At 41.3% G+C, this 13,211-nt stretch overlaps 1 protein-coding gene across 5 annotated transcripts in view; it reads left to right on the top strand.

Moving 5' to 3' along the window:
• ABCC5 (ATP binding cassette subfamily C member 5) overlaps positions 1-13,211 on the top strand; it is an 89,049-nt gene that overhangs the window by 19,155 nt on the left and 56,683 nt on the right. For all 5 annotated transcript variants that reach the window (XM_072807594.1, XM_072807595.1, XM_072807598.1 and 2 more), the window contains exons 3-5: positions 11,051-11,208; positions 11,400-11,555; positions 12,233-12,380. In XM_072807594.1, the coding sequence (XP_072663695.1) occupies positions 11,051-11,208; positions 11,400-11,555; positions 12,233-12,380 (462 nt within the window). The remainder of the gene's footprint in view (positions 1-11,050; positions 11,209-11,399; positions 11,556-12,232; positions 12,381-13,211) is intronic.

The raw sequence follows: 13,211 nt of genomic DNA, 5'->3' as shown, positions 1-13,211 counted from the left end.
AAATCTGATATAAATTCAGTCATAATTCTCATTATTTTCAAAAGGGTGTCACAGAAATAACCAAATTTTCATGTCAATCATGTTATAATGAACTCTCATCAGATCCTTAACCATGGCCATTTCTAAGTCTTTTGTCATTTACAGACATTTATTGTTTTATTTTGATGTTTTTGCCAAAGTGTTCCTGCAAAAGTACTTCATCTTGAAAGAGATTCACGGAAAAGACTGACAAGTACAGGTTTCTGATAGCCATGATCAGTTTGCCTTCAAGTGGGAGGAGCAGTCATGGACCTTTCATGTGCTTCCTCAAGGCTACACACATAGCTCCACAATATGTCATGAGATAGTAGTCCAAGACGTGACCCTATTCACCTTCTCCACATCAGTAAAACAGGCCCATTATATTGATGATATAATGTTAACACGTGAAGACTTGCCTCTGCTGCAGGACACTCTGCAGATTTTGCTGGAACATCTGTGAGGGAGAGGATAGGAGTGTACCTATAGAAAATTTAAGGCCCAGGCACTGGCTGTGAAATTTTTGGGAGTCAAGATGGGCATATTCCTAGAAACTGTATTCTTTTTTTATAAAGAGTTTATTTATTTATTCATGAGAGACAGAGAGGAGCAGAGACATAGGCAGAGGGAGGAGAAGCAGGCTCCAATGCAAGGAGCCCAATGTGGGACTCATTCCCGAAATTTCGGGATCATGCTGAGCCGAAGGCAGATGCTCAACCACTGAGCCACTCAGGCATCCCGCAGAAACTGCATTGATAAGGTATAAGTCTGTTCATCCTCTAAGAATGTGAAAGAGCTATAAACTTTTGTAGAGGTTTGAGAATTTCAGAGGACTTTTATTCCCCACCTGACACAGTGCCTCCACCCCTTACCCCTTTACCACTGCTACCTGGTAAAGAAAGGACATGTGTGGGACTGGGGATCAGAGTAGCTAGCCTCCTTTGAGATGACAAAAACCTAATGAAGTAGATTAAAGCTGTGGGCATCTCCCAAAGAGGACTGCCATTTGAGTTAGATATGTCTGTGACTCTGGAAGATGTGAGTCAGGTGTTGTGGCAAAGACAACAGCAGAGAGTACCCATAGAATTTGGTCCCAGCTGTGTAAAGAAACAGAAACCTGATATAACCCCTTACACCAATAGTTTCTAGCAGTGTATAGAACACTCCTCCAGGTAGAGCATCTCAGACAGGAGCCAATGTGACAGCCAGTGGGCTGAACTCAGAGTGGTTTGGCTGGTGGTCATTCATTGAATCCTACTGTTAACCCTTTACATCAACAGTTGGGCTATTCTAAAGGAATTAGCCCTGTGGTTTGGACAATAGGAAGCTGAGAAGTAGATGATTATAAGTGGGTCTTTGTGTGGTCAGGATGTGCGAGGGTACATTTGGGTTCACCTGCAAGAGCCTGAGACAATCCTCAATCTCTTCCAGCTTATAAGGTACTGACACCCTCTTACAGTTAAGAAACTGATGCCCTAACTCTGGTATGAGCCCTTTAGTAGATATAGCAGACTAGGTGCATAGAAGGAAGAGCCACCATTGTGCTCAGGTGGGATGCTGTATTGCTCAGGATGCCAGATTGCTCTTGAAATACAGTGATTTGGTTAATGTAAGAACAGCATGTTCTCTGTGTTCCAAACAATACCCAAGGCAACTGCCAAAGGAATCTGGGGCAATCCACTGTAGTTCTCAACTTGTGAGAGATTGGCAAATTGATTCTATTGAGCTTCCGTCAGAGTGAGGGTTCTAAATATGCCTTGGTTTGTGTGAACCCTGCATCTGATCTCACCCAAGCTTTCCCCTGTTGCCACACAAACTGGCTGCCACCATTAGGGAATTAGAGAAGGGGATTAGAGAAGTTGAGTACCATGTACAGATACTCAATCAACTAGACAGTGATCAGAGGTCACATGGCAAAGGTCATGGTGTTTCAGCCTGAACAAAAGAATATGACATTGAATGGACATGTTCGTGTTCCATCGCCCCTATTGCCTGCACGTACTAGGGTTGGTAGAAAGGAAAAATGGAATCTTAAAGCAGCAGATATAATTACTAATAGATAAAACCACTTCGGCCAAGTGGACTCAAGTACTGCCCCAGGCTTTAATACATTTGTATGGTCAGCCATTAGGCCCTCTTGTCCCATATGCCAGACTGGGGACCCCTGCTCAGGCACCCAACACTGTACAGGTATGGATGACATGGTAAAGAGCCATTGTCCAACTTTCACCATGGATTAACATGCTGTGCTACTGAGAACACCAAGCCCCATCATGCCTGGAGTTTGCAATGAGATGTCTCACCTGGATTGGCAAGTTAGTTCATATCCTTGGATGACGGGGAACTATTCAGTTTCCACTGGGATCCTGTTGTTGAAACCCACTATGCTAGAGTAGAACCTGTGCCATTGAAAGAAGGAAAGAGGTGGGCATCCTGGTCTGGTATATCCCACCCCCAGTCCATTCCCTCATGCCTAACAGTGATGCCTCCCTGGCCAGGTATATAGTCTGTATAACAAGGTCAAGTTACTAAGGCTGCCAGCCTCCCTCTCCTCAAGGCTCAGTGGGTAGGTTCTCTTTTCCCCTGACACAATCATTTGACCACCTTCTTTGTTCCCTCCATTGGCCTGGAGGACATTAAGGAAATGATAGCCAACAATGCCCATCCTTATTGAACACTGAATGTCTCTAATGAGAAAAGCTGTCCTCCAAAATAGAATGGCCTTGGACATTATTACTGCCTTGCAATGAGGCACCTGTACCATTATCCAGACAGAATGCTACATGTGCATACCCGATGAGTCTCTAATGTATCATTTTTATTAAATCAGATGAAGGCACATGTAAATGCCCTGAGTGATCCAACCCCCAGCCCAGGGGACTTAATAAATCAGTGGCTTGGAACATGGGGCTTTTGGTGGAAAAGTTAGCACTGATTTTGGTCATTATCTTAATTTGGGTTTTCTCTTTTATGTGCCTGTGTAATTGCTGTGGCATCTGCCTTCACTGCAGCCAGTTAGCTGTCAAAGAGGCTACCACCATGCAAAGGAAAGTCCTTGCTGACTACTACTCAGGGCACATTGTGGAAGAAGGGACATGTGAGATTGTAGGAGCTGGAGGTAAAGGCTAGAGTGTTGGGGAAGGTCATCAGGAGGATATGTCTGCCAGCTGACCTGTAAGCTCGACCTAGGCAATCACAGGTTCCTTACCCACTCCCCTGTCCTTGGAATGTAGCTTCTACTTGTCTTACCCACTCCAAAAAGCTATTCTTAGGACACTGCTGTGAGATGGTAGTGTGTTGCTGAGACTATTGGATGATATACGTGACTAGACCCAGTGAAGGCCCTTGCATAAACTCTTATGTTTAGTGGGCAGGCACAGAGATCTACTTGTCTTGCGGCTGCCTAAGATAAGCCTCATGTAAATTCCCTTGCTGCTTGAACTTGCCACCTACCAGTCTGAAGTGGTCTGCCTCTTTCTTCAGGCTCCCCTTGCCTTGCATGTACAGGGACCAGTTTGCAACACAGCAGTTCTTTTGCAATAATTCTGGATTACATGTTCTGTAATAAGGTTAATCAGGCAAATGGGATAGATGTCTAATTGCTAGGAGCTATACTCTCTAATCCTGTAATCCTCCATTATTTAGGAATTTATCCTAAATAATTCAGAAAGAGAAAAATAAGTTATAATTATTTATCATACTGTTAATGATAAGCAAAAACAGTGGGGAATCTAAACAGAAATAAGATGGTTAAGAAGTTTCCTCAGTGGTATATCATGAAGCATTAAATGATAATAATGTAGATTGTGAGTCAACATAAAGATATTTTAATTGATATATATATATATATATATGTAGAGAGAGAGAGAAAGTGTACACATGAGTGAGCTCATGGAGGGAGGGGCAGAGGAAGAGAGAGAAAGAGAGAGAGTCTCTATGCAGGCTCTACGCTCAACTCCGAGCCACACACAGGGCGGATACAAGCAAGAGTAAGAGCCTATATCTCAGGAGCTCCTACTAGAAAACCACAGGTACAGAAAAGACATAGGAGGGAGGAAATAAACTTTCTGATCCTAGAAGAGTCAGGAGATTATGACTGAATTCCTCTAAGTCAGAATCTGGCTCAGGTGAAAGGATCAACAGCACCGCTAGGCCTTGGTTGGACTAGGGTAACTGGTTTTCCTCCCTGCAGGAGGGCCACCCCATGGAGACTGCAGCTCCTCAGGAGAAACAGGGTGGGCCCAGAAAGGGGGTCACTCCCTCACCTATCACACACATTGGTGGGGCACCTGAGCTAAACCAGTCGTAGACAAGCTGCTTCTGGGTCTGGGTTTGTATCCAGTAGAACACCTCCATTGCTGGGATCTATGAAGAGTCAGCACTTGACACAAGGGTTTGTAGAAAGAAAGAAAAGAATAACAACTGCAAAAATAAATAAAAGAGTCAGGGAAAGCTAAAGAAGAGAGGAAATATTTGAGATAGGCTGTAAGATTTATCAGATGAATAAATTGGTAATGTAGTTAGTATGTGTTAAATGTTTACTATATGCACATACTTTGCTAAGCACTTTTCATTATCTCATTAGTTCCTCTCAACACTATGTGGTAGGTGCATGCACCATTGTAAAAATGAGTAAACGAGTTTAAAGTGGCTAGGTAACATGCTGAAGGTTGGTGAATCAGCACCAGAATCAGCACATGAACCCATGTCGTCTGTCTTCTAACATCCATGTTCAAAGTCACTATACTTCACAATGACGTCCAATTGTGAGGAAAGTGTACCTATGGAGGTATTAATACTACTTTAAGAGAAATAGTTTTATTGGAGTAAGAGGATTTTCTCTTGATTTCTTGCTAATGTTATTTTAACATTCAAGAATTCTTGCCATCAGCTACAACATCTATTGCTTATTGCTTTGAGAGACCTTCAAGAGAAGGAGCTAGGTGCAGATATTTCTTTATCCTCACTGAGGTGGTAAGATATGACAAGGTAGACAGTATAGGAAGCAGTATAGGAAAAATGGGATATGATTTGGAAAGTGGGTGGTTTAGAGTGGCAGCTTTTGATTCTCTTAGGTCAACAATGTCGACTTCTTTGTATCTACACTGTGGGAATTCCTCCTCCCTGTTTTATTATTATGTGAAAATTTGAGGATTAGTGCAATTTCAACCATATTAATGGGAGTTTAATTTTTGTCAGGGTAAAATTATACTGAGTTTCTTGTTCTAAAGTCAAAAGCAGTAGAAGAGCTCTCAGTGGCTGTTATGTTGCAGATATTTAGTAACGCTAAATTACTAAATGCTAAATGGTACTCAAGGTATTTCTGGGGCGATGAAATCTTTCCTGTCAACATTCATCTGAGTCTTTTTGTATTTATTTATTTATTTATTTATTTATTTATTCATTCATTCATTCATTCATTTATTCATTTATTCATTTATTTATTTATTTAGGAGAAGGAGGAGGATGGAGCAGAGGAAGAGGGAGGGAGAGAGAGCCTTTAGCAGACTTCACACCTAGTGTGGAGCTTGAAGTGGGGCTGGACCTCACAACCCTAAGATTGTGACCTGAGCTGAAATTAAGAGTCAGACACTTAACTGACTGAGCTACCTAGGTGCCCCATGATCTGAGTCTTTTTTTTTTTTTAAGGTTTTATTTATTTATTCATGAGACACACACAGAGAGAGGCAGACACATGAGCAGAAGAGAAGCAGGCTCCCTGCGGGCAGCCCGATATAGGACTCAATCCCAAGAATCTGGGATCACATCTTGAGCAAAGGCAAGTGCTTAACCACTGAGCCACCCAGGCATCCCTCATCTGAGTCTTTAAAAAAAGGCTCTGTATTTGACATTCTCCATCACGGAAAGCTACTTATGACCCAGGAGGTGATGGAATATGACATCATTATGAATAATCAAAGGAACAAAACTCATGCAACAAGAGGATTTTGTTAAGTCCATTCACTTTTCTGTTCATAGGTTTTGTTGAAAACTATAAGTTGGCATTTTAGAGATGAAGAAAAATTAGTGTACTATACACATAGAAATTGGCATATTCTTATTCCCAGCATCTGGAACAGTCTTGTACATAGGTGCTCAGTAAGTCATTTCTTGAAAGAATGCATTAAACAAGATGTGAAGATTTTTGTTTCCTCTTAATGCTACTGTGCCATTCTCATGTAAGAATAGTAAGAGGTGGCATACCAAGCTTTCCTTTTCTGATGCTGCAATGTCAAAAGATTTTACGGGGCACCTGGGTGGCTCAGTAGTTGAGTGTCTGCCTGCTTTTCCCCCTGCCTATGTCTCTGCCTCTCTCAGTGTGTTTCTCATGAATAAATAAAATCTTAAAAAAAAAAAAGATTTTACAAAACTCCCTTAGCTCTTAAACTTGATTCTCCTAGAAAAGCAAAAGAACTAGGATAGCTAAACCAATTTTAAAAAAGAAGAATAAAGTTAGAGATATCACATTACCCTGTTTTAAGACTTACTATCTAGCTATAGTAATCAAGTTAGTGGTATCATTGGAGGGAGAGAAAAATAGGTCAGTGGCATAGAGTCCAGAAATCAACTCACACACGTATGGGCAACTGATTTTCACATAGGTACAAAAGCAATTTAATGAAGAGATGGTAGTCTTCAACAAATGATGTTGGAACAATTGGACATTTATAGGCAAAAAAAAGAATCTTCATCTAAATCTTACACTTTGTTTTTTTTTTTTTAAAGATTTTATTTATTTATTCATGAGAGACACACACAGAGAGAGAGGCAGAGACACAGGCAGAGGGAGAAGCAGGCGCCATGCAGGGAGCCTGATGTGGTACTCGATCCCGGGTCTCCAGGATCATGCCTGAGCTGAAGGCGGCGCTAAACCGATGAGCCACTGGGGCTGCCCTAAATCTTACACTTTGTATAAGAATTAACTCAAGGTGAAATATTGCTCTAAGTGTAAAAATTGTAAAACTTTTGGAAGAAAACATACAAGAAAATATTCATGACCTAGGGCTAGATGAAGCATTTGTAGACATAACATTAAAAAGCACAATCCATAAAACCAAATCAACAAATTAAACTTGATCAAAATTTAAAACTTGTGCTCTGAAAAAAAATAAATAAATAAAAAATAAAACTCGTGCTCTGTAAATTAAGAAAGAAAATATATGCGAATCATCTAACAAAAGACTTGAGTCCATAGAAGATAAAAAATTCTCTAAACTCAACACGATGAACCATCCCACTTAGACAATGGGCAAAAGATGTAAACAGATACTTCACCAAAAAAAGAAGTATAGGTGGCAGATAAGCACAGGAAAAGATGTTTCACATCATTAACCATTAAGATAGTGCAAATCAAAATCAAAATGAGATATCGAATCATGCCTAAATGAGTGGCTAAAATAAAAAAAATAATGATAATACCAGGTGATGGTGAGGATGTGGAGAAACTGGATCTCTCATACATTGTGAGTGGGAATGTAAAATGATTCTGCAATAAAGTAATTTCAGTGACAACTATGTTTGAATCACAGGTAATGTCAAGCTGCTTTATATGCTTCTTATACTTTCAAAGTTAAAATAAGAAATGAGATCTCCATTCCCATACAGATAGGTAGTGGCTATATTTGCCAAGTTTAAGTTACGGTTCTGGCAGTGTGTTTAGACCCTCAATAAAAGACAAAGGAAATTTCCATATTTCAAGATCCATTTACGTTAGAGATAGTGACGATGGTTGTCCAACATTCTCAATATAATTAATGCCCCTGCACTGTACACTTAAAAGTGGTCAAAATGGCAGTTTTCATATATGTTTTACCACAATAAACAAATCCATTTAATGATGTCTTTTAGAAACTTCTACCTTTCAATTGGAAGTGATTAATCTGAATATAATGACATAATAAAAGCAAATGTCAAGAGAAAAGTCTAATAGAATTCTCTTATGCCTTCCAAAAGATAAATATGCTCAACTAAAATCATGTACTCGTGGATTGATGTTCAGTATTTAGCAGTACCTGTCTCTGTGAAAAGACATTTTCAAAGATGAAATTGTAAAATCTTATTACAAATCAGCCATTAAGAGATGAAAGTTTTGATCGATTTTAATTCTAGGGAAAACTATTTTTTTTTTTTTTGGGAAAACTATTTTAAACCCCAGTTAAGTGAAATATTAGTCCTCCATTCTTCTCATTAGTAGATCTGTATTACCAAAAATTTTTCAATTATTACTGTATTTTGAATTTTGTCAAACATTTTGTGGAAATTTCTTTTCCTTTGTAATATAAATACCTACATAATGCCCTTGATTTTGCCTCTTGGCCCACAAAGCCTAAAATATTTACTATCTATCTGGTCCTTTACAGAAAATTTTGCTGACCCCTAGTTTAGAGCATTGATTTTTCACTTTCTCTTCATTTCTAATATATTATTTTGAAGAGTTCACATCTGTACTGTGTTCTGCGTTAGTTTTATCCCACAAATTCTGATGTGCTATAATTACTTACCATTTAGTTCAAGATATTTACTAATTTCCAATTGACATCTTCTTTAACTCATGTTATTTAGAGATTTTATATATTTATTTGAGAGAGTGAACAAGAGAGAGAGAAGGAGCAGGGGGAGGGGCAGAGAGAGAAGCAGACTCCTGGCTGCCCAGGACCCCAGGTTTATGTCCTGAGCCAAAGGCAGACACTTAACTGACTGAGCCACTCAAGCGCCCCTAACTCATGTTGTTTAGAAGTGTGTTGCAAAACTTTTTTTTTTTTTTAAAGAGAGTGTGCAAGCAGGGGGAGGGACAGAAGAAGAGGAATAGAGAGATTTGCAAGCAGACTGCCTGCAGAGCGTGGGGCCTGTTGGAGGGCTTGATTCCCAGAGATCATGACCTGAGCAGAAATGAAGAGCCCGTTGCCAAACTGCCTGAGCCAAAAAGGCACCCCTACATAATTTCTAAATATTTGGAGATCTTTTTGATATCCTTACAACATTCTGTACCTACTCTGTACATATTCCCAGTTTCTATTTCCTTATAATAGGTATGTTTGTATTTTTAGTGTATCTTTCTCCTTTCTTAATCCAATGATTTTCTTCTCCTTGTGGTTATAGGCAGCTTAAAGGTTCAAAAAACAACCAACCAGGGCAGCCCCAGTGGCACAGTGGTTTAGCGCTGCCTGCGGCCCAGGGTGTGATCCTGGAGACCCTGGATCGAATCCCACGTCAGGCTCTCTCCATGGAGCCTGCTTCTCCCTCTGCCTGTGTCTCTGCCTCTCATTCTCTCTCTGTGTCTCTATGAATAAATAAATAAAATATTAAAAAAAAAAAACAACCAAACAGACAAAACCAAAAAAGAAAAAAATCTACCTTTGTTGTATTCTTGACTCTCAGCAACCTTTAGTTCATTGTTAGGTACCACAGTCCCTAACCACGAAATAAGTGTTCACCTTATGCCTAAGGACTTTATGTAAGAGTTAATTCTTGATATTGACTTTTTTGTTGTTGTTGTTATGGTGTGTTGTTATTCTCTTGAACTGTCTACCTTGCCTTTGTCAGAAGGACAAAAATGTGTTTCCCAGTTGCCAAGGCTGTGTACTTTACTGATACTAAGCAATACCTTATCTTAAGATGCATAACTGTCTTATGAACTAAAGCTGCTGTGTTTGAGGAGAGAGCCACCTAGACATATAGGTACCTCCATGAATAAATCCATTTCTGCTAATATTTGAGTGGCCTCTGCTCTGTGTGGAAAAGAGGTGGTGCATAAAAACAGAGACTTTGCCTGTGTAAGACACAGTGTGGAAAGGGCTGCACCATTTAACTTTTTCTTGATTTGAGGACTTGTTCTTTCTTGCTATTTCCAGTCATTGCTGGAAATATTTGTGATAATGTGAGAAAAATGATGGCGTACTTATAATCCTTATCTGAGGAAAACAATGCTTCTGCTTCCGCAACAAGAAGGGGTAAACTTTGAGTACTTTTAGAGTAAACAAGGGGAGAAGTGTTCAGATTCTTGGCCCACCCTCTTCTGCTTCAGTTAGAGTTTGGGTTATATGTATTTTTGTTAATGTGATTTATTGGTATTTTAAGCTTTATGGTAAATATGGTTAACTTCGTATTTCAGGTCATGAGACCCTCTGCTTCATGGAGCAGACATCTAACTGTTGGAGCTCTTTAGCTGTGCAGCCAGGGTGTGGGCCCCTATTCTGCTGTCCCTGTTGCTGATAAAGAAGAGAGAGGGGAGATATGTGTTCATACTGGCTTTTCTCTGTGACAGAGCTGTTTAATTGGGGGGTGATTGTGAAGTTTTTGTCATAGAAAATGGGCAATAGAATTTGCAGTTAGTGAAATGATTGACTCTCACTCCACATTGGGAAATGAAAGATAAAACACATTGGTGATAAAAACATAAGTTTTAGAATGTACAACACAAAGAGTGAATCTCAATGTAAACTGTAGTTTTAGTCAATAGTAACATATCAATATTGGTTTATCAGTTGTAACAAATGTACCACCCTCATGCAAGATGTCACTAATGGGGGGGAAGAGACGGGGAGATGAGGAGGTCTATGGAAGCTCTCTATACATTTTGTTCAATTTTTCTGAACCTAAAAGTGCTCAAGAATTGAAAAGTTTTAAGGGGATCCCTGGGTGGCTCAGTGGTTTAGCGCCTGCCTTTGGCCCAGAGCGCGATCCTGGAGTCCTGGGATCGAGTCCCACGTCAGGCTCCCGGCATGGAGCCTGCTTCTCCCTCCTCCTGTGTCTCTGCCTCTCTCTGTCTCTCTGTCTCTGATAAATAAATAAATCTTTAAAAAAAAAAAAAAAGAAAAGTTTTAAGTAAGTGGTTAAATGTTCCTTAGTAAGTTCTTAGCATATGAATTCATGTTTAACCCTGACCCTTGGGATTTCTCAGATGAGGGGAATCTGGTTTGCAGTTTGAAACTGTTACATCAGGTAGATTTGCCCCTCTGTTCCTCTAACGTTCATTAACAGTGCTTTTTTGCCCCCTCTCTCTATCTTTTGCCTTCGCTATCTGTTGAAACAGTTGGAATGCCAAGATGCCTTGGAAACAGCAGCCCGAGCTGAGGGCCTTTCTCTGGATGCCTCCATGCATTCTCAGCTCAGAATCCTGGATGAGGAACATCCCAAGGGAAAGTACCATCATAGCTTAAGTGCTCTGAAGCCCATCCGGACCACTTCCAAGTAAGAGACTCTGCCGGTTAATGATTTGCTGTGAAGCATCAAAAGCATCTTTGAAAATTTGGGCTAGGATTCGACTACTGGGGAAGACCTGTTTTTAGTCAGGAACTCTGTTTAATAAACAGTGTATTATAAATGCTGGCTAGCCTCTCTCAGTCATTGACAATTTCGTGCTTTGGGTTTTCTCTCCTTAGACACCAGCACCCAGTGGACAATGCTGGGCTCTTCTCCTGCATGACATTTTCTTGGCTTTCTCCTCTGGCCCGCATGGCCCACAGGAAGGGGGAGCTCTCAATGGAGGATGTGTGGTCTTTGTCCAAGCACGAGTCTTCTGACGTGAACTGCAGAAGGTAGGCGTCTCTGGTCCACCCTCGTCTCCCACATACCGGGTGTATAGGGCCTGAGCTAGCAGGGGGAGTCCAGCAGTGTGACGCCCTCAGCTCTGTGTTCTTTTAGGATCTGAGCTGTCCTGTGGAGGGAGGGTAGCCTGGGGATGACTTTCTCTTTGCTCTTCTGCTTTATCTCCTATTTCACCTTTAATCCTGTTTTAACCACGGGCTTTCTCTCTCTCTCTCAGCCCTGCTTCTCTTCCTGAGTCTACAGGGAAATTATGTTGCTGCCTTGTGACAGAATGCATTTTTGTGGTAGCTGATTATCATGATTAAAATTTAGTTTGCAACTTTGCAGTTGACCATAGGATCCTTCAGAAAGAGTTGGGGACCCTTGAGAAAGGAAGTTCTTAGCCATAAATGAATTCTATTCAGGGATAATTTTTTTGGGTGGAAGGAAGGACTTTTGTTCTCATCATTTCCTGTCTCCTGAGAGGCTCCTGAGGGTAAATATGTAGTTGCCCAGGAAGGATATTTTTCCCCAGAAGGTGAAGTCTGTGTACATAGTTCATTAGTTCAAAGAAGAGGCTGGTGTGAGTGGTGTCAAAGCCTGGAGACAAAAAGCAATGGAAAGAGGGAAACTAGGGTGTCTGATCACCTGGGGAGATGTGTAACAGAGGACATGTGCCCTTGTTAAGACTAGAGAGACTGTGGCAAGAAGAGCTGAATGAAGTTGGGCCAGACGCTGCTTCCCTCCGAAGGGTTGTGTGGATCTTCTGCCGTACAAGGCTCATCCTCTCCATCGTGTGCCTGATGATCACGCAGCTGGCTGGCTTCAGTGGACCAGTAAGTTCTAACCATCCCTTCTGACAGTCTCCAGGGGCCCGGCCATGGCCAGCTCTAACACTCTTATTCTGTTGCAGGGGTTGTGCTCACCGTTGGGCTAGTTAGCAGCCTTAGAGATGCCTCTAGGTCTGTTGGAAGGGAACCATTGATTTTGGAATGAATGGTAGCTGGTCAGCAGCTGAAAGCATGAGCGGCCGTGTTGCCAGAGAAGAGCTGGAACTGGCTTGCTTTCCTGGGGCGGGTGAAGATGAATGATTCTGGCTCCGCGCAGGACTGTGCTTCTTTGCTGTGTGTTGACATGAAACGACAGTCTTGGTTTGGGAAGATGTGTCTTGTGGTGCTGTGAGTGGGCGAGAGCAGTGTTGTGTGGCATAGGCTGCTGAGCTAGTGCTGGTGACACACTGAATGCCTGGAGGCAGAGTTGTCAGGTGTTTGGTGGTTCTGTGGCCAATGAGCCCGAAGAAACTAGATGAGTGTTGAGGTTTTTAGAGTCCAACCTGGAGTCTATTTTAAGTTTTGGTTTATAGTGTAAACTGTGTGGCAGGTGTCGGGGTGGCAGCCGTGGTTTTTTCCTAGCGTGTACTGAAGCAGAGTAGGTAAGAGAGTGATGTTCACACTGTTTTCTGGACACCTGTTTCTTACACCTGCTGTGCTGCTTTACACTTGAGACTTTGATTAAATCTATTTTCTACATATTTGCCTTGAGGCATCGGAGCAGTAGTACTACTTATACTGTGCATTTTCCGTGTGTGGGTAAGCTGGAGGTTCATGGTTTTGGTAAGTATATGCCTAAGATGCATGGTGATTAGGTAAAACTAATTTGCAGTTTTT

This window comes from Canis lupus, chromosome 31, assembly GCF_048164855.1.
Source record: "Canis lupus baileyi chromosome 31, mCanLup2.hap1, whole genome shotgun sequence".
NCBI classification, from domain to species: domain Eukaryota; kingdom Metazoa; phylum Chordata; class Mammalia; order Carnivora; family Canidae; genus Canis; species Canis lupus.
Note: the sequence above shows the minus strand (reverse complement) of the source record. Positions and strands in the feature narration are given on the sequence as shown.